The 18,277-nt window shown below is 37.6% G+C and overlaps 1 protein-coding gene across 3 annotated transcripts in view; it reads right to left on the minus strand.

The window, feature by feature from the left end:
- epb41l5 (erythrocyte membrane protein band 4.1 like 5) overlaps positions 1-18,277 on the minus strand; it is a 40,628-nt gene that overhangs the window by 5,519 nt on the left and 16,832 nt on the right. For 2 of the 3 annotated variants that reach the window (XM_084121494.1, XM_084121492.1), the window contains exons 8-21: positions 17,890-18,010; positions 17,480-17,567; positions 17,278-17,366; positions 15,819-15,909; positions 14,149-14,318; positions 13,074-13,180; positions 12,664-12,682; positions 11,446-11,485; positions 10,509-10,633; positions 6,256-6,398; positions 3,077-3,168; positions 2,590-2,718; positions 1,885-1,949; positions 1,465-1,587 (exon numbers count right to left, since the gene is read on the minus strand). In XM_084121494.1, coding sequence (XP_083977620.1) covers positions 1,465-1,587; positions 1,885-1,949; positions 2,590-2,718; positions 3,077-3,168; positions 6,256-6,398; positions 10,509-10,633; positions 11,446-11,485; positions 12,664-12,682; positions 13,074-13,180; positions 14,149-14,318; positions 15,819-15,909; positions 17,278-17,366; positions 17,480-17,567; positions 17,890-18,010 — 1,402 coding nt within the window. The remainder of the gene's footprint in view (positions 1-1,464; positions 1,588-1,884; positions 1,950-2,589; positions 2,719-3,076; positions 3,169-6,255; positions 6,399-10,508; positions 10,634-11,445; positions 11,486-12,663; positions 12,683-13,073; positions 13,181-14,148; positions 14,319-15,818; positions 15,910-17,277; positions 17,367-17,479; positions 17,568-17,889; positions 18,011-18,277) is intronic. The other variant, XM_084121493.1, reaches the window with a different exon arrangement.

Consider the following 18,277-nt stretch of genomic DNA (forward strand, 5'->3'; position numbering starts at 1 on the left):
TTTGATTCTACGGACATAAAATCGTAAACAAAATCTGCAGCTGATGTGTACAGTGATGTTGAACAGAGAACAAAAAACTTCCACATTAAGACACTAATTTTACATATCTTTCTTTTATCATGTGACTATCAGAGCTGAATGTCTCCAAGTCAGTGTACACAGCTAATTGTGCAGTCAATCTGTGGCATGAGTACATATGTTTACATAAGAACATGTTCCAGTTCCAGGCAGACCACAGCAATATGACCATAGACTGTAAAAGAATATGACCCATCGGTAACTGCATATCAACAGCTGCCACTAGATGGCAACAGCAAGCTACATTAAGGATATGTTAATGCTAGATTAAGGAAAGTTCTGGGTTCACTACAATGAAGGGTCTTTGGACATCATCTGTAAAATGCTGTCAATTAGTTTCTTTTCTAAGTTGTATTTTATTAAAAATAATCAAATAATTTTTTTACAAACTGTACTATAACTGCTTTCATTAAATAACACATTTTCTTTCCAATTGAAAGTATTTTACAGAAGATGTCCATTTTTCTGTGCAAAAAGACAGCATCTCACAGATAAATTATTTGTATTAAACATTTCATCAAAAAAACTGCAGCATTTCAGTCTAGCTTTTAGGACGCAGGATCACACAAATTTGTCCATATTTGACCCCCTTACATTCTTGCCAGTTCTTGTTAACATACACTACTTTCAAAAGTTAGGGGTTGGTAAGATTATTAAATATCTTTGAAATGAGTATCTTACGCTCACTAAGGATGCATTTATTTGATCAAAAATACAATAAACAGAGTAATACTGTGAAATATTATTACAATTTGAAATATGTCTATTTTAACATTTTAAAGTGTAATTTATTCCTGTGATGCAAAGCTGAATTTTCAGCATCATTAATCCAGTCTTCAGTGTCACATGAAATCATTCTAATATGCTGATTTGGTGCTCAAGAAACATTTCTTATTATCATCAGTGTTGAAAACAGCTGTGCTTAACGTGCTTTTTGTGGAAATTATGATATTATTTTTCAAGATTCTTTGATAAATAGGAAGTTCAAAAGCATTTATTTGAAATAAGTTTTGTAACATCATAAATGTCTTTACTGTCACTTTTGGTAAATTTTATGCATCCTCGAATAAAAGTATTGATTTCTTTTAAAAAAAAGAAAAAAGGAAACTTGCTGACTCCAACCTTTAAATGGTAGTGTATGATCATATACAGAAGAAATAAAACAAGCCCTGGCTTGCTGATGGGAGGACCAGGTGTGCCCCAGTTTCTGACTGCCTGCTTGTGCTCCACTGTCCCAGGAGAATTACAGGCCCACAGGCTCACTAACATTTGGTCCTACTATGTCATAATCTACACACTCAAACAACCAAGCAATGCTTCTTTGTAGTACAATCTTCTCACTGTACTTGGACTAGGTTTTGTGTGCTCACTGTGCTGTGGTCTCACCTGCTAGTAGAGCAGGGCAGCAGGCCAGGCTGTTTGAACAGGTCCCAGGACTCCTGCCGCTCCGCTCTCCCACTCACTGGCAGAGAGGTTGTGCTTCCCATACGCCCCCCACGGCACGTCAGTCTGACAAAGAGACAGAAATCCACCATTCACATCTTATCATTTAAAAAAAAAACATTTTTTTTATAACAATCATGTAACAATTTTAATGTTTGTGTCCATGTTATCTGTCAACTGTTACAACAAGAGAATATTATATCAAAAACAATGTCTGACCTTGAATTTCAGCTGCTACATTGTCATTTATAATCGTAGTGCATAAAGTAAATAATTCACCCAAAAATAGTTTAGCTATAAAAGGCATTCTACACCTTTAGCCCAGAAGCACAACAGCGTTCTCGCCCCCGAAACACATCATACCTGGCTGCTGCCTCCTGTAGGTTACAGTTCTTGTCTGGAGTCAATCTAAGCTCATCTCTAGAATCCTAAACAAAGAGATTTTTGAACATTTTCAAACATATACATGCACAAGACTTCATGCAACAGTATACCTGACATTAACATACAGTGGCTTGCAAAAGGATTCATTTTGTTTTGTTGCTGTCTTTAATCTTCACACCATACACCATAATGACATAGCAAAAAAACAGATCTGTGACAACTTTGAAAATGTATTAAAAAGGAAAAACTGAAATAAGTACATTGCAACTCAGTACTTAAAGCACCTTTACAGTCTCAACTCTTTTTAGGTATGATGTGACGAGCTTTGCACATCTGCATTTGCCAATTTTCTGCCAATCTTCTCCTCAGATCCTCAAGATCTGTCAGGTTGACTAGGGACTGTCAGTGGACAGACATTTTCAGGTGTCAGGTATGGAGTGTAGATTAATGTAAAAAAAAGTGTGAAAACAAAATGTGAGAAAAATTAAGGGGTTTGAATACTTCCGCAAGCCACTGTATCTAGTATCATGCCGGCATTGCAACTGTGTATGCAGTCATAAAAAAGACCCCTGGGTGTATGCACACCCCCTTGGGAAAGACGAACAGCCAACTTTCCTAGAATAGGCTAATACGTTAATAATGCGCATGTAAACACTAATACTGCCTATGAGAGTGTTTGAATACCTTGAGTGCTGCCTCTGCCTGAGCTTTCAGGATGTTGCTCTTGAGTTCATCAGGAGGTTTGAGCTGGTTCAGGACAGGACTGTTGCCCACACTATTTAAACTTTTCTCTGTCAGTTTCACCACTTCCTCCTGCACACATATCAAAGATTGAATGTGTGATGATGAATTTGTATCAACTTTGTATTTGTGTTGTGTTAATTGCTTAAATATATAGAAGGCTGAAATAAATATCAGGTTGAAAAGACCTTACATAGCACTGAGCTGGAAACAATATAGAGATCACTGACTGCAGTAATAACATGAGTAATCATCTTCCCTATTCACATTTAAATGTGAAATACATCCTTAGGTTAGAGTGGCATAGTGGCCAACACAGTGTCTACTCCTTTTATTTAAAGTCTGTCAAGCTTTAATCAGATGCTGTGAAGTCATTTTCAAAAAGCTTTGTTCTCAGTGTGTGTGGGTGCTTCTGGATGGCTGAACTGACCTGGTTGTTCATGTTGAGGTTGACGTTGGTTCTGGCTGGAGCAGACACTGGACTGTTTTCGATCTCTAGTTGCTTGAGCCGAGCTGCAGCCTCTGTGGATGAGAACAGATACAGTAAGCATCACTAAACAATGAGAGGCCAGATAGATGGAAACACATCTGCATGTGTGGGGATTAAAACATGTTCACTCTTGGGTTAATCGGTTCACACAATGGAAAGGCAGAGCGTGACATCACCATAACTGAACAGAATCAAATCAAATCAAATCAAGTATATTTGTATAGCGCTTTTCACAATACAGATTGTATCAAAGCAGCTTCACAGTATTAAATTAAAATAAAATAGTACAACAAGGTTTGTTTCTAGTGGAATTTATTGATTGATAGAATAAAATTAAATATCCCCAACTGAGCAAGCCAAAGGCAACAGTGGCAAGGAACGAAAAAACTCCATCAAGTGACCTAATGGTGTCCTAAAACTCCATCAGGTGACCTAATGGAGAAAAAAAAAACCTTGGGAGAACCCAGGCTCAGTCGGGGGCCAGTTCTCCTCTGGCATTTATGAACTAGAGGCCGGATTGTAGTTTGAACTGTAAGATTAACAATATTATATGAATGCCTGGCTGAAAAGATGCGTCTTTAATCTAGTTTTAAACTGGGAGAGCGAGTCCGAGCAACGAACAGTATCAGGAAGGCTATTCCAGAGTTTCGGAGCCAAATGTGAAAATGCTCTCCCTCCTTTGGTTGATCTGGATATCCTAGGTATGACCAAAAGCCTCGAATTTATTGATCTTAAAGAGCGCGATGGATTATAGGGCGATAGAAGATCCGTTAAATAGACTGGAGCTAAGCCGTTTAGGGCTTTATAAGTCAGTAGCAATACCTTATAATTAATACGGAACTTTATAGGTAGCCAATGTAGTGATGATAAAATCGGTGTTATATGATCATATTTTCTTGATCTAGTAAGAACTCTAGCAGCTGCATTTTGGACTAACTGTAGCTTGTTTATTGAGGATGCAGGACAACCAGCTAATAAAGCATTACAGTAATCTAGTCTCGAGGTCATGAATGCATGAACTAACTTTTCTGCATCAGAAACTGATAGCATATTACGTAGCTTAGCAATGTTTCTAAGGTGGAAAAAGGCTGTTTTTGTAACATACGAAATATGATTTTCAAAAGACAGGTTACAATCGAGTATAACACCCAGGTCTTTTACTGTAGAGGATAAAGTAACAGGACATCCTACGATGTCAAAGTTGTATTGTGAGAGGTTCTGTGGGCGGTTTTTTGAACCGATAAGTATTACCTCTGTCTTGTCTGGATTTAATAAAAGAAAATTACGCGTCATCCAATCTTTTATATCTTTAACACACTCTGTCAATTTGGATAATTTAGCGTTTTCATCCGGCCGTGATGAAATATATATTTGAGTGTCATCAGCATAACAATGGAAACTAATTCCATGTTTCCTTATAATATTTCCAAGTGGCATCATATATATTGAGAATAATAGAGGGCCTAACACAGATCCCTGCGGCACTCCATAGTTTACTGGAGTTATGATCGATTTTTCTCCATTTAAATAGACAAAAAGGTAGCGGTCAGATAAGTATGATCTAAACCAGCTTAATGCTTGTCCTTGAACACCAGTATAATTTTGTAGTCGATCTAAGAGTATTGTGTGATCTATAATATCGAACGCAGCACTTAGATCAAGTAAAACTAGTATTGAGATACAGCCTTGGTCAGAAGCTAAAAGTAAATCATTTGTGATTTTAACGAGCGCAGTTTCAGTGCTATGATGCGGCCTGAATCCTGACTGAAACTTTTCATAGATATCATTTTCTTGCAAGAAAGAGCCCAGTTGAGCGGACACAACTTTTTCCCAGCTCAGACTGCAACGCGTGCAGCTCAAATGTATCTTCACCTGCACCAAGAGGTAGACTACTTACATCTGATATATTCGCCATGTTTGTTTGTAAGTGAGTGTGGAGAAGACGCGTTCAGCCGTGATCCACGGACGTAACCTATGAGAGTATCCGGCGTTGGATCACTAATAGGCTTGAGACGCGTCTGCTCAACAGTCCGCGTTGTAACTATGAGGTTTGAGCAGTAGTGCTTCTCAGTGAGGAAAAGTAGAAAATGTTCGTTGTAAGTGAGTTTAAAGGGAAAAATCAAGAATTATAAATCAAATCGATAGAGCTCCAAAGACAACAACGCGTTCAGACGCGACGCATGCGCATTCGAATTCCGGAAAGTAGTAGGAATCAAACTACTGTCAGCCCAGAATGTAAATTCAGGCCTGCTGAAATCAACAAATTAAAAACCAAGTAAAATATAATGCAAGTAGTACTTTGTTTTATAAAGCCTTAGATTTTAAAAAGGACATTTTCTAAATCTTTCATATAAAATGTATATACCCAATATACTCTACAGTTCATTTATTTGATAAAAATACAGTAAAAAAAAAAAAAAGTAATTGTAAAATACTGTTGCAATTTTAAATTACTTATTTATTCCTGTGATCTATAACAGCATCATTTTCAGCATCATTACTCCAGTCTTCAGTGTCACATGATCCTTCAGAAATCATTCTAATATGCTGACTTGGTGCTCAAGAAACATTTCTTATTATTATCAATGTTGAAAACAGTTGTGCTGCTTAATATTTTAAAGGAAATCATTAAACAATTTTCTCAGGATTCATTGACAAATGGGTAGTTAAAAGCAGCTTTTGTAACAATGTTACAAAGATGTCTTTGTCACCTTTGATCTGTTTAATGTATGCTTGCGGAATAAAAGAATACTCATTTCTTTAAAAAACAAAAACATAAACAATCATACTGAGCCCAAACTATAGAATGGTAATGTATGTGTGATTGGTACTGGTCAATATTGCAGTTTTATTTATTATTCTGTAACCTGAATTGGCCTATCCTGGAAGCAGACGATACCAGTGTTTAACTTTTTACCCAGTTCAAACTATAAACTCTTCTTCCTGTGGCAGGTTACAAAAGCATTAAACATGTCTAACGTACATTATAAAATTGTTTTGTTGCCTGATTATTCTTTTGAAGCATTTAAAATGGTCTGTTTTATTTTACATTTGGACAAAACATTGTCCAAAATTTCTCTGTTAGTGCATCCCACTGTATCTGTGAGGTGTTAACTGACCAGCCAGAGAGAGGGTCTCCTCAGTGACTGTGCTGGCTGTGGTATGAGCAGCACTTGGTCCCACTTCTTCTGCTGTCACCGTGGAAACAGAGGCCAGAACCTCATCTACACATGTCTCCAAGAGGTCAGTCACCAAGGGCATGCTGTGAAGGATGAAAGGGTTAATTACCATTTGTCAGTTATAGGATGTAACCCCCTGCTGCTCGTTCATAGTCCACATCGATAGATATGACAAATGTGACTCACCTGGACAAAAATCCTTGAAGCTGGGCCAACCTCAAGTAACAGCTACGTAGACAATAGCACAGTATCACATCCCAAATATGTGATAGTCAAAATTTAAAAAAGAAAACAAATTACACCCAGTGAAAGATGGTGTACTCATAACTAGATGGGTATTAGGCTTGGGCGATATAGATTTACATGTATATGAAATGTATTGCACAACTCTAAGAGTATAATCAAACCTTCATAATCAAATTTGAGCAGACACTTATTACTAGGGAACCTCACACAAAAGGAATAGAACCGTTATCTAACAGAGTCATATGCCAACTGACCACACACATTCCGCTAGATCTAGATTAAAAGACCACACACACACACACACACACGTAATGTTTGTAATGAAAAAGCAATGTATTCTGGAAATGAAGCTTCATTTTGGACATGTAATTCCTTGCCAAACTGACTAAACCCACCACACTTTGCACTATACATTTTTCAGTGCCTGTACGGACCAAGTAATTAGCACTTAATTAAAAAAATTAAAAAAAGGACACCTTCCAGCTTAAGACATGACCATGTATGTCATTTACAGAAATGTTAATATCACATGAGTTCTAACACAAAGCATATAAATATCCCACAGACCTAAAGTGAAACTGAAAAAAAAACAATGGGGAATTGCTTTTGTTTGTTAGTTTTAATCATATGTCTTACAGCCATGTAAGATACAGCTGTCCTTTGGTTATAATTGAACTGTAGACAATCTAAAAACCATGTATATTGCACTTTCACATTGTCAACTGGTAAAAATGTTTAATCACCCCAATAAGAACTTACGGCAAAGTTCAATAATCAGATAATTCTGATTACACAGAGATATACTGAAATAAAACATATAATCTTAGTGGCACTTTCCACAAATAGCGTAAAAGTAGGTTTCCCTATTCACTAAAGGCACAAAAGTATGGAAATATTTTTTCCATAAAATTATTTTCATTTAAAAAATAAACAGGTCCCAATTTAGTTACCCACTTTGGTGTTTTAATTTTTTTTAGAATGTTTACATTAATCAAAAACGAATGGGGTTTAAAAAAATTGCAAACCTCAAATAAATACAACCTCTTGAGGTGGACAAATCATTTTCTGAGTTAAGCACTTCATTTTAGTGAAATTTGAATGCTCTATTTTGTATCCTATTTGTGAAAAGCACCTAATAACTTTGTTTTAAATGTACAGTACTGTAGGTCTAAACAATCAAGTAAATCTGTAAGTATGTTGATCAAGGTATAACATATGTCAAATAAATAGCTAAAATAAATGTCAACAGGACATTTGCTGTGTGACAAAGGTGGTTGAAAAATGACCAAGTCATTGTCATTGCAAGCACAGCCACATTAAGGATGAAGGTTATCTCATCACTCTGGCTGGTTTCAGTCTAACAGGGGAAGGGCATAGAACGCTTTCTGTGGTTAAAATGAGTGGAAGACTTTAGTCCAGGTAGTTTCGCTTGATGTCAGTCAGAGAATATGCCTTTCATCCTGGCGTTCCCTGGCACTCAGTTTGTATCCGAGGAATGCGGGGGTGTGACAGCGTCCGTGTCTGAGAGGAGGAGCAGGGAGTTGCCTGGCGGTCACGCTGGAGTCAGTGCTGGGATTGAATAGGGGGAGTGAAGCCTGGATGGGTCAGTGGAGGAGGGGGGAGTGTTAGCATGAGGGGACAGGAATACTGTAGAAATCAGCGTAGGCAACATAAAGAGAGAAATAAAACGAGGTAAAAAGTTGAAGGAGCTAAGGCAGAGGAAGATATACAGAAAATATATTAAAGATCTATATAGTTTATAGATGACTGCACTAGTTTGAATGCACTATAGAGGAGGTATTTCCTGGTAATGTTATTTCACTCTTTCAAGCTGCATCAGCACACAATGTGTTCTACTAATTTAATGTAGTTTAATATCATGCATCAAACATATCCCAATCATAACCTGATGCAATGACATTTGTATATGCCCATTTCTGAGTGGAAAAGGGTATAATATCTTCATGCTTTAAATCCATTCGTAAATAATGGGTATTGTTAACATGACAACAACCTCATTGTACAACATCACTACTGGTATTTATGAACAACAGCAGAACTCATTTCTTGATTATTGATTTTTTTAATGTTATATAAAGTACATTATTATAAATACCTTGCTGGTTCATTACATGCAACATTTCAGCCATAAATGAATTATAAATGTTAGCTAGATTATGTTCATTACCTGTCTAGCAATGTATGTTTATGCTGACATATAATTAAATAATGGTTTGTATTTTAATCCTATCATCAAAAAAAACATCTATCGCGTGTCGTGAGTTGGCTCACGTTATTTATGTTTCGCGCTTTAGAACTTCCGTTAAGGGAACATAGTAAACATTGATGCTTCCTGGTTTTCACGGTACATTGTGGGACCTTTTAGGGAGCGAACGTTTCAGTGCACTGGAATGATTTTACGATTGAGACAGCCTTTAAAATGACTGACTTCCTGATCAGTGCTCTGACTATCGAACTAGGGAGCTGATAGAGACGCACCATTAGTTTAACAGATTCACAAATCAATCTTCAAACTCCTGAGCAAAATATAAGTTTGAATCCATCTCACTCATTCGGTGAAACTGACTCATTATTTGAGGAATTTTTCATAGCTTACTATTCATGAATTTATCATTGTGTTAAGAAGCTAAATTAATATTTTTACTATTATTGAGACTTATTTTATTAAGATTAATATGAATTAATTATTGTTACTAGTATTAATACTACAATATTATTATAATTTTTCAATTAAATATGACTATTATTGCACGGAAAGATGTAGCAATGTAAATGGATCAATGGGAAAACAAGGTCATGGGGGAGCAGATGGTAAGACAGATGTAAGGTGACAATAAAAGAGGGCTGAATGACTTCAAAACTGGAATGAGGACAAAATCACAGACAAGAAAGCATTTTTAGTCTGTTTACTAGGTTAGGCAGAAGGGGGTTTTGTTTGGTTAGTGAGGAGCATTAATAGGACTAAAGCATCAAATCAGATAAGAAGAACAGAAGTGAGAAATTGTCATCAGAAAGGAGTGGAGAAGGGATATCCACTTGTCTGTGTTGATTCCACCTTTGAATTAGTTTCAGGTTTGATGAAAGAGAGGACAGGACAGTCACAAAGCCAAAAACAGAGAGCCCACAGCTTCATCTGGCAGTTACAACACACCATTCTATTGGTCCAGCTGAGATCACAGGTACCCTACTGATTAGGTTGGCTGGTTTGGACTATAATCAAGCAATAGCAGAACTGATGTTGATACTGATTTTCCCATTCCGAGAAAAAAACAATTGATAAAAAAGCCAATCACAAGAAATCCCTCAGAAATGCACTGATTGGTTGAAGAGAGTCTATGAAGGGTTGAAAACAGGAGTGTACATACCTTGCCTTATGAAAAGGCCACTGGGGTTTCAGAACATCAGACTACAACAAAGTTTAGAAAAACGAGGATCAAATTGTTCATAAGACAGGACAATATATCCAACACTCACATAATAATCCCACTTTCCGATTTAATTTCTTTTCAATATTTCAAGTTTAAGGCAAAGCTCTGCACAGCACAATAACCACAAAGACAGCCTCAGGAGATAGAGCAAGACGAGGGGGAAAGTAAGAGAGAAAGAAAGGCCTTTCACGTCAAGAGAGAGTTTGTATGTAGTCAGCCCAGCAGGCGTTTTCTCCTGTGCTGAAGCAGCCATCTGCTCAACGTCAAAGCTAAACAGCATGAAGCACCTTCAACACCAGTCACCAGCCAGCACCACAACCTCACACCAGCTCACCAACACACTACCAGCAGGACCAAACAGCCCAAACATATCATTTATACAAGTGTCGCACTCTGCCAAAGTGATGTTAACCGGCTGTGCGGGGGACTGAAGTAACAGCAGGGAATCAGATTAACCTGCTTAGAGGTCTTATTGCATTAAAATTGTGAGAAGCTCACCTCCTCTTGTCCGATTGGCTGCCACCGGGGCTTCTGGGGAGGGTTTCGATTTCCATAGAACCTGGTGCAGAGGGTGGGGGGCTGACCACAGGCATACCGGACCAGGGAGGCCGTGTTTGGGCGGGCTGAGGAAAGATGCGTGTGGGCTGCATTTAGGTACAAAAACACTCAAAGCAAAATAGCCTTGCCAAACCAAACATGTGAATGCATGATAAAAAAAAAGATCAAGTTCAAATCAAACTAGTTAGAGATATGCAGTATATTAAGGGGCCAAATATATATTTAACATTTATTTATATTACTCAAATTGTGATGTGCATTTTTGCAAGTTTGAGGTTGGTAAGATATTGTAATATTTTTGGAAGAAGTCTCTTATGCTCACCAAAGCTGCATTTATTTGATCAAAAAACAGAAACGTAGCAATTTAAAATAATTGTTTTAATATTTTAAAATGTAATTTGTTTTCGTTATGGCAATGCTGAATTTTGTGCAGCCATTACTCAAATTACCCAGCCATTATTGGTGCAGTAACATTTCTTATTATCAACGTTGAAAAAGTTTCAGCTTAATATTTTTGTAGAAATCATGACACTTTTTTCAGGATTCTTTGATGAATAGAAAGTTCAAAAGAATAGCATTTCTTTGAAACAGAAATATTTTGTAAAAATATATTTTTTAATTAAAAATTAATTAAAGTATTAATTCAAAAATTCTTACTGACCCCAAAACTTTAAACAGTAATGTATGTTACTATCTTTTTTAAAGTGTTCAGACTTTTTGTATTACTGTGAGATTTATTGTGCAATAATTTTCTTCAAGTTTGGAGTGAAATATGACTTGACATTTCTTTCAATGTAAGACTGAAAAAAAAAAAAAAAACATTGGTAAACATTACAAAAGTATATATTTTTGTAAGGTAACTGCAACGATGTACTACCTTTGTTTCTAAGCTTGGGTTCACTCCGTTATTGTGGTTACTGTGGAGAGAGAAAATGTGAGTGATATATAACCTATATCGGGGTTTATGAGCTACTGTTGACTGACTTCAGTAGGCAGCACAAAGATGGTCCCTTTATAGAGGTGACCAGAAAACATGGCCATGTCAAACCAACACTGGATCAGCATGAGCCAAGACATTCCTGATGTTGTTTCAGCATGTGACCAGGGGCCCCATTTTCAAAACTTTCTGTAGATTTCATCCTAAAAACATGCACAAGTTCCCTTTAGAAAACCCAGTCAGCTGAAGATTGTGCATACATGATCAAGATCACAGGAGCTACGGTATCATTACGCTACTGTCTGCCTGCACACGAAATCAACAGCAGTGGTTGAACAGTATTGTCATCAGACCTTTTCAAACTGGCCAATGGACCGTTCTACCACCAAACTAATCCAACAGTGTTTGCCATGATATCAGAGTCAAGTGCACATCATTGATTATTGTTCTCGCGAGAAATATTTTATTCTGCAATTAAGCTTAAAGAAGAATTGTCATGCGTCTAGGAGTGCTAGGCGCATGACAATTCCTCTTTAAGCTTTAATTGCTGTCATTAAAACATTCAAACGTATAGCGTGCCACAGGAACTACAAATATTTCTAAACCGCATCAGTCACAGCAGTCTTAAAAAAGTCCCTATAAATCAGCACTACAAAAGTGCTAGCACATGATGTTGTCCACATTTGCATCTTTAACTCTGAATCACAGTCCAATTAGGGGTACTTATAAGACTTTCAGCCTGACAGCAGGTCTTTGCTGACAGACTAGTAATGCACTTTTCCCCTGGAATAAGAATGAAGTAAAGTAGTAGTAGTACTTCATATCCTATATTACATTCAAATCATGTTAAGAAATTAACTCAAAAGACCCAAGTTATGTTTTGACAGTATGTTGGTATAAAATAAAATGTAAAAAAGCTCTGGACATTAAATCATTCAAAGTTCATAAACAGTTACTATACACACATATAGTAATACTACACACTAGTATAGAATCACGATTGAGTTCATAGAAGCGGTGAACAGCTCTGAACAGAGTGTTGGTATGCTTTCAAATGACACATACTTTGTGACTGATGTTGAAAGTGGAAGTCACCTCATCACTATACAAGAGAAAATTAAAATTCCATTTCACAATGCAGCAATGTAAAATACTTACTCTAAGGATCTGTTAGGACCTGCAGGGAAACAAACAAAAAAGAATGAGCATTTGTATTATGCAAGATCACATAAAGCTGAAGTCACAACAGAATTACGTGTAGCTGAAACAGTGCTGGGGAACAGGCGAAGACTCAACTATTTGCTGCTAAAAAACAAAAGCTGATTACATTATAACTATTTATAGGAGGCAAAATGGACAAAAAATGCTGCACAGGGACATCTGAAAAAAAATAAAATAATGACTGGTTCACTGAAATTCATTTAGCTATTACTTGTTGGGACCATTAAATAAATAAAACAACTACATGTCTTAAACCTGAGAATGCCATGTTACTGAAAAGGTTGGCAGTGTTATTACATTAAAAATGAACATTTTAATCCTCAACACTGAACAGTTTATTTTCTCACCTCTGTTCTGCATGGTCCTTCTAGAATAACGGCGACTTGGTCGTCTTTCAAACGAGGCAGATCGTCTAGTTTTGTTGCCCTTAGTTGTCTGATATTCTGTCTTCCCACTTCCCACAAATAAAAGAAATTAACGTCAGTTACAGGCATATCTTTAAAACCTTCATGATAAATCCCTGCTGACTCGATAAGACAGCAGACATTTACTTTTATGGGCTTAGAGTAATGAAAGTCTAAAGGCATTGGAAAGAGTAATGCCACTGTTCCTTGGAGGATAAGCAGACTAACCAGCATTAGCAAACAAATTAACAAAAAAATGAGACAATCAGACACACACAGGGGGAAAATAAAGAACACATTAACATAAAAATAGGTTAATTCTTGAGCCTGGATAAGTGCGAAAATAAATGCAGGCAAAAAAAAAGCCTGGCCAATAGGAAGCCGAAATGGACAGCGTCAAAGCTCCAGGCTGGCAGCTGGAGATAAGATGCAATTCCATAGTAAGGACACACACACATACACGTTTAAAGCAGACCATGCTACGATTTACAACTTAGCAGCAGATATTGTAAAGAGGACCTATGAAAAACAGGAAGTCTTATCCCAATCCAGGCAAAAAGACAAAACATTCAACTGACCACTGGGCATGATTATAATGGGTTTATTATACGAAATTATTATACTAAATACACATTATCCAAAATGCACTACTCTAACATGTGCCTCTACTGAAGCCATTGTATGAGCAAAAGCAGAGATGTAATGCTTTTAAGGGCCAATCCCTTAACCAAATTTAAATTACACAAAATTAGAGGCTGCTTTCAATAAAAGCAAGTAACCAAGTAGTCTAAAATATATTTTGGTGGTGCTTGCCCCTGCAAAACTCATTGCTACAATGCTTGTTTTGGGTCAGCACCAAGACATTACCATGCAGTTGCTTAAGTTCAGTGCGAGTAGTTTTAGTGTGTGCTAAGTTTCTAAGTCATTGTCCTATGTCTGTAGAATTTATTTTCCCTGTTTTATTATCTGCCAGACACTCACAATGGATGAATGATTAATGAACTGTAGAAAAACTCACCTGTATCTGAAACGTGAGCCCATTCTGATGAACCCGGAGCGGGCTGAGCTTTTCTGGACGGGGCCACGTAGGCGGAAGAAGGCATGGTGCTCTATGGCACACTTCCACAGATGCTTGCAGGCTTTCGGATGGTCCATGCGGAAGACGAACGTGTGCTCTTGCTCTTTCCCCTACGGCAGAGTACAAAATGTAAGAGCAATGTACTATTCATTCATCCATTGGTTTGACTAAAGAAGCACAGAATGAATGGTTTAAGAATGTAGAAGGCATAAACAAATGTAAACTCAAGAACATGCTGAGAATGATGTTGAGAACATGTAGGCTCAACCTTCAGGAAAGGTTTTCACTACATAGATTAGACAATTAACAGAAGCTTATTTGGCCTAGACAGAGTTATCTTTAAGGGTACACAAAAAGCTCAGTAGCCATTTAGCTATTATTTCGGAGTGCTACTAGTGCTGCAATTTAGAGAAAATTTCTAATTGTGATTTTTATGATAAAAACTGCAGTTGCGATTTGCGAAAAATGACTTATTTAAAAAAAAAAAAAAAAGCTCCAGGTTTTCTGTGGTTGTTTGTAAGGCTCTACAATTTAACACAAAAAAGTTCAATTGTATATCAATCCGATCATAAAATAACCAATTTAATTATTACCATAGCTTTTATTTTGGCAAAAAAAACAAACAAAAAAACCTTCTCTTTTGTTGACAACAGCTGGTTTTTATAAGTGCTTTTCAATACAAATTTGGGAAGACGGCTAGCGTATTTTGCGTTCCCAAATACTTTGTAAGCAGTTTACTGCAAAACGAGTGGCTCCAAGACACTGAGAACACTAAATCATGAGTTGAATGTGTGTAAATTAACACAATGCAGGGCTTCACTCTGAAAAACGAAGAGCATTTATTTAATTAATTTGCTGCCTTTGCGACTGATAGCAAAGACAGAAAAAAAAGATACACCCAGAAAATACCAGTTGCTCAATCTGCTCTATCTAAGCAAATCAAAGTCTGTCTAAGACTTTTATCAGCAGTTCAACTTCAAAGACCTATGGAGTCTGGGGGACTCCAGTAATCAATGACATACACCTCAAGGAGAACTTGTACAATCGAATACAGGACAAAGACTACTAATTGCATCCTATGGGGATACCTTTCTATGACAAACATCATTTTATTACTGGTCACAATCAACTGGATGAATTAATGGTGGAAATAATTACAACAGACTTCCAGACTCAACAGAACCCCATAATGCAATGCACCAAACCCAAGCCCCCATCAAAATACATTTTATTTTGCTGTCTGACACCATAATGTGTCATGACTGAGTAGTCTCTGTCCTCATTCACAGCTCCAGTGCTTTATAAAGTGTGTAGTGCTTCAGATGCCAGGCATGCCTAACTCCTCATGCTGGAGAGATGCCAACAGTCTCGGCAAGAACACACACACACAGAGTGGGGCGAGTAGGACCCGGGTGGAGGGGTTACACGAAGACCCATACCTCACATTGTGTTATTGCAGATGTATGTTATTGCATTTATCAGAAGTGGTCACAGGAGATTTAAGATGCATGTTAATACCAGCTATACACCAAACTGAGTGCATATTATTTTCAATCACCCCTCACAAGCAGATCATGTGTCAACTGTATGTGTGCGAGATGTTTCATTACCTCTTCTGTCTCCTGCATTACCTGTTCATCATCCTCCACTACCACCAGGGTGAGTTTGCTCTTCTTAAAGTCCAAACGTGTGATCTTGGGCCTGTGCAGACAACCGGTTTGCTTTAGATAAAATGGCCATTGTCACTACATTTACTGAAGTATGACAGAACAGTTAGACAGGTCTCCAGACTAACTTCCATAGATTCTACAGATCTAAGCCACTAAGTTCTACAGATGTTGGCGCCAGCACCTGATTTGGTAATGCTAGGGTACAATTTATCATAAAGTTAATTTAATCATTAAATTACTATTGTTTTGCATTAATAAGTGTAGTTACTAATAATATTAGATGTTTGTTTATTGGAAATTTAACAGTAAAGCATTGAGCTTGAATTGATATGCAGATAAAATGAACTTTTATTAACAACAGTAATGTGCAATAACCAAATTTTTATAGGGAACATTTAAATATTCTACTCTTAATAAATGTACCATTAGCCGTTTTCCGACCGGAGGAACCTTTTCACAGTTCCTAGAACTATTGGCTAAAGTACCCGGATGTCGGCGTGTTCGCACCGCAGGAACTAGGAACGATTTTAGTTCTAGGAACTCCATTTGGAGGAACTAATTTAGGTCCTACTTCAGAGTAGGGTCTAAACCAGCACTATAGGAACTACCCGTGACGTTAGTGTACGCTGATTGACCGAACGCACGTGGAGCACCAGCACCCGCCATTTTTAAAACAGCTATAATGTAAACACACAGATTATAGCCTATATATTTACTCCAGAAACTAACTATACAAACATGGAAAACAGTGATAGATGGGTCTCTAAACCTTTATGCTGAAGAGAAAATCCAACGCAACTTTGAGGGGACCAAGTCAAACATCATGATTATGCAACACTGGACATCAACCACACGGCATAGGCTAATAACCTTTTTTTCATATACTGTCTACTTTCTATAACAGTTGTACTGTTTATACAGTCTATACTGTTAGACAGATCGCTAACTAATAAACACAGAGAATGCGAGCATTGTTTGCTCTGGCGTTCTCAGCGCCGCCAAAATAAAGGTCCGTCGCACCGTCAAAATATAAGTCACCGTGCTTGCGTCACTCCCTTACCCCTCCTACCAGTTCCTATGGCCACTTGGCCAGTGCGAACGCAAACAGCAAAACCGAGTTTGGGGGAGAGTAGTTCATAGAACTGTTTAGAAGTGGACAGTTCCTATAACTAAGTTCCTGTAACTACTTGGTCGGAAAGTGGCTATTGTTGTTCTATAATATTATAGACTGCCTTTTATTGCTCTGAGCTGATAAAATGTTTTTTAAATGTTAAACCCACTCAACTATTTCAGAAAAAAAAAAGATTTATTTTGGTAAATGTAAAAATCCGCTTTGGTGCTGCTAGTGGTGAAGAAATGACACACTGCAGCTATAAAGATCTGGTGAGGGACCACTTACCAAAAGAACAGGCCAATCTTAGTTTCCCCCTCAAACACAAGCACGCCAGTGGGGGTCAGACCCAGGCTGTATTCATTTCCGTCACGTGCCTGGAGGACGAGGTAACAAAGAACAGATAAGTTTCTAGATACATCTGGATTGAAGAGAGCCCCCCTCAAGATCATGATTTTAACAAACTCTTGCATGCTTTAAAAATGCATACCTTGACCATATGCATGTCCACCCCATACATCTCCAGCCATTTGGCCTTATTCAGGTAGTTTATCTCAGCTTGGGCTGGAGTCTGGCCCCTGCGACACCACCAAATGAACAGGGTAAAACAAAATGTAAAGAAAATGAAACGACCCGAGCTGCTGCACATCTGCTACTGATTACAGCTGGTCGAGGTTACAGTGATGAGTCATAAATCACATATGAAGTGTTCAGGGTCAACAGTAGAGCTTTGGTTGAGTAGACAGGAGAGATACAGGAAGAGTCAGAGGTGATGACCTACACATTGACATTCATCCACCTGCTTTAAATTTAGATTTCCTCTTTAAGCACAGACTTAAAAGGAGTCATAATGTGCAACTAGGAGGTTTGTTTTTATAGATTGAGCTCTCTCATTTATACCTGCACTCCTTCCAGGCATTGTAGATGTCTACTTCCATATCTTCCGTCTGGTTTGGCGTGAAACGAAATTCTGTCACCAGGTCAGGTCCGTGCTCGGCAGGGTCACAATCCCCCAGTTCAGCTGAAAGATAAAAATTCTACAGATCAGCAACAAAGTTTGTAGCATTTAGCTGATTTTTATACAAGTATAAAAAATGAGTTATCAGGACTGAATGCTCCATCATGGCTCCATCATGATCAGTACCATTTTTGAAGAAAATAATTGCAACTGGTTGTGGGTTTTGTTGTCATGTACAACTCAGTTCAAACAGCAGCGACAGTGGTGAAATTATGAAGATATCATGATTAGAGAGAACCACGACAAATCATTCTCTCCAACAGATAAAAC

The sequence above is a fragment of the Abramis brama genome (genome assembly GCF_963993115.1).
Source record: "Abramis brama genome assembly, chromosome: 8".
Classification (NCBI taxonomy): Eukaryota; Metazoa; Chordata; class Actinopteri; order Cypriniformes; family Leuciscidae; genus Abramis; species Abramis brama.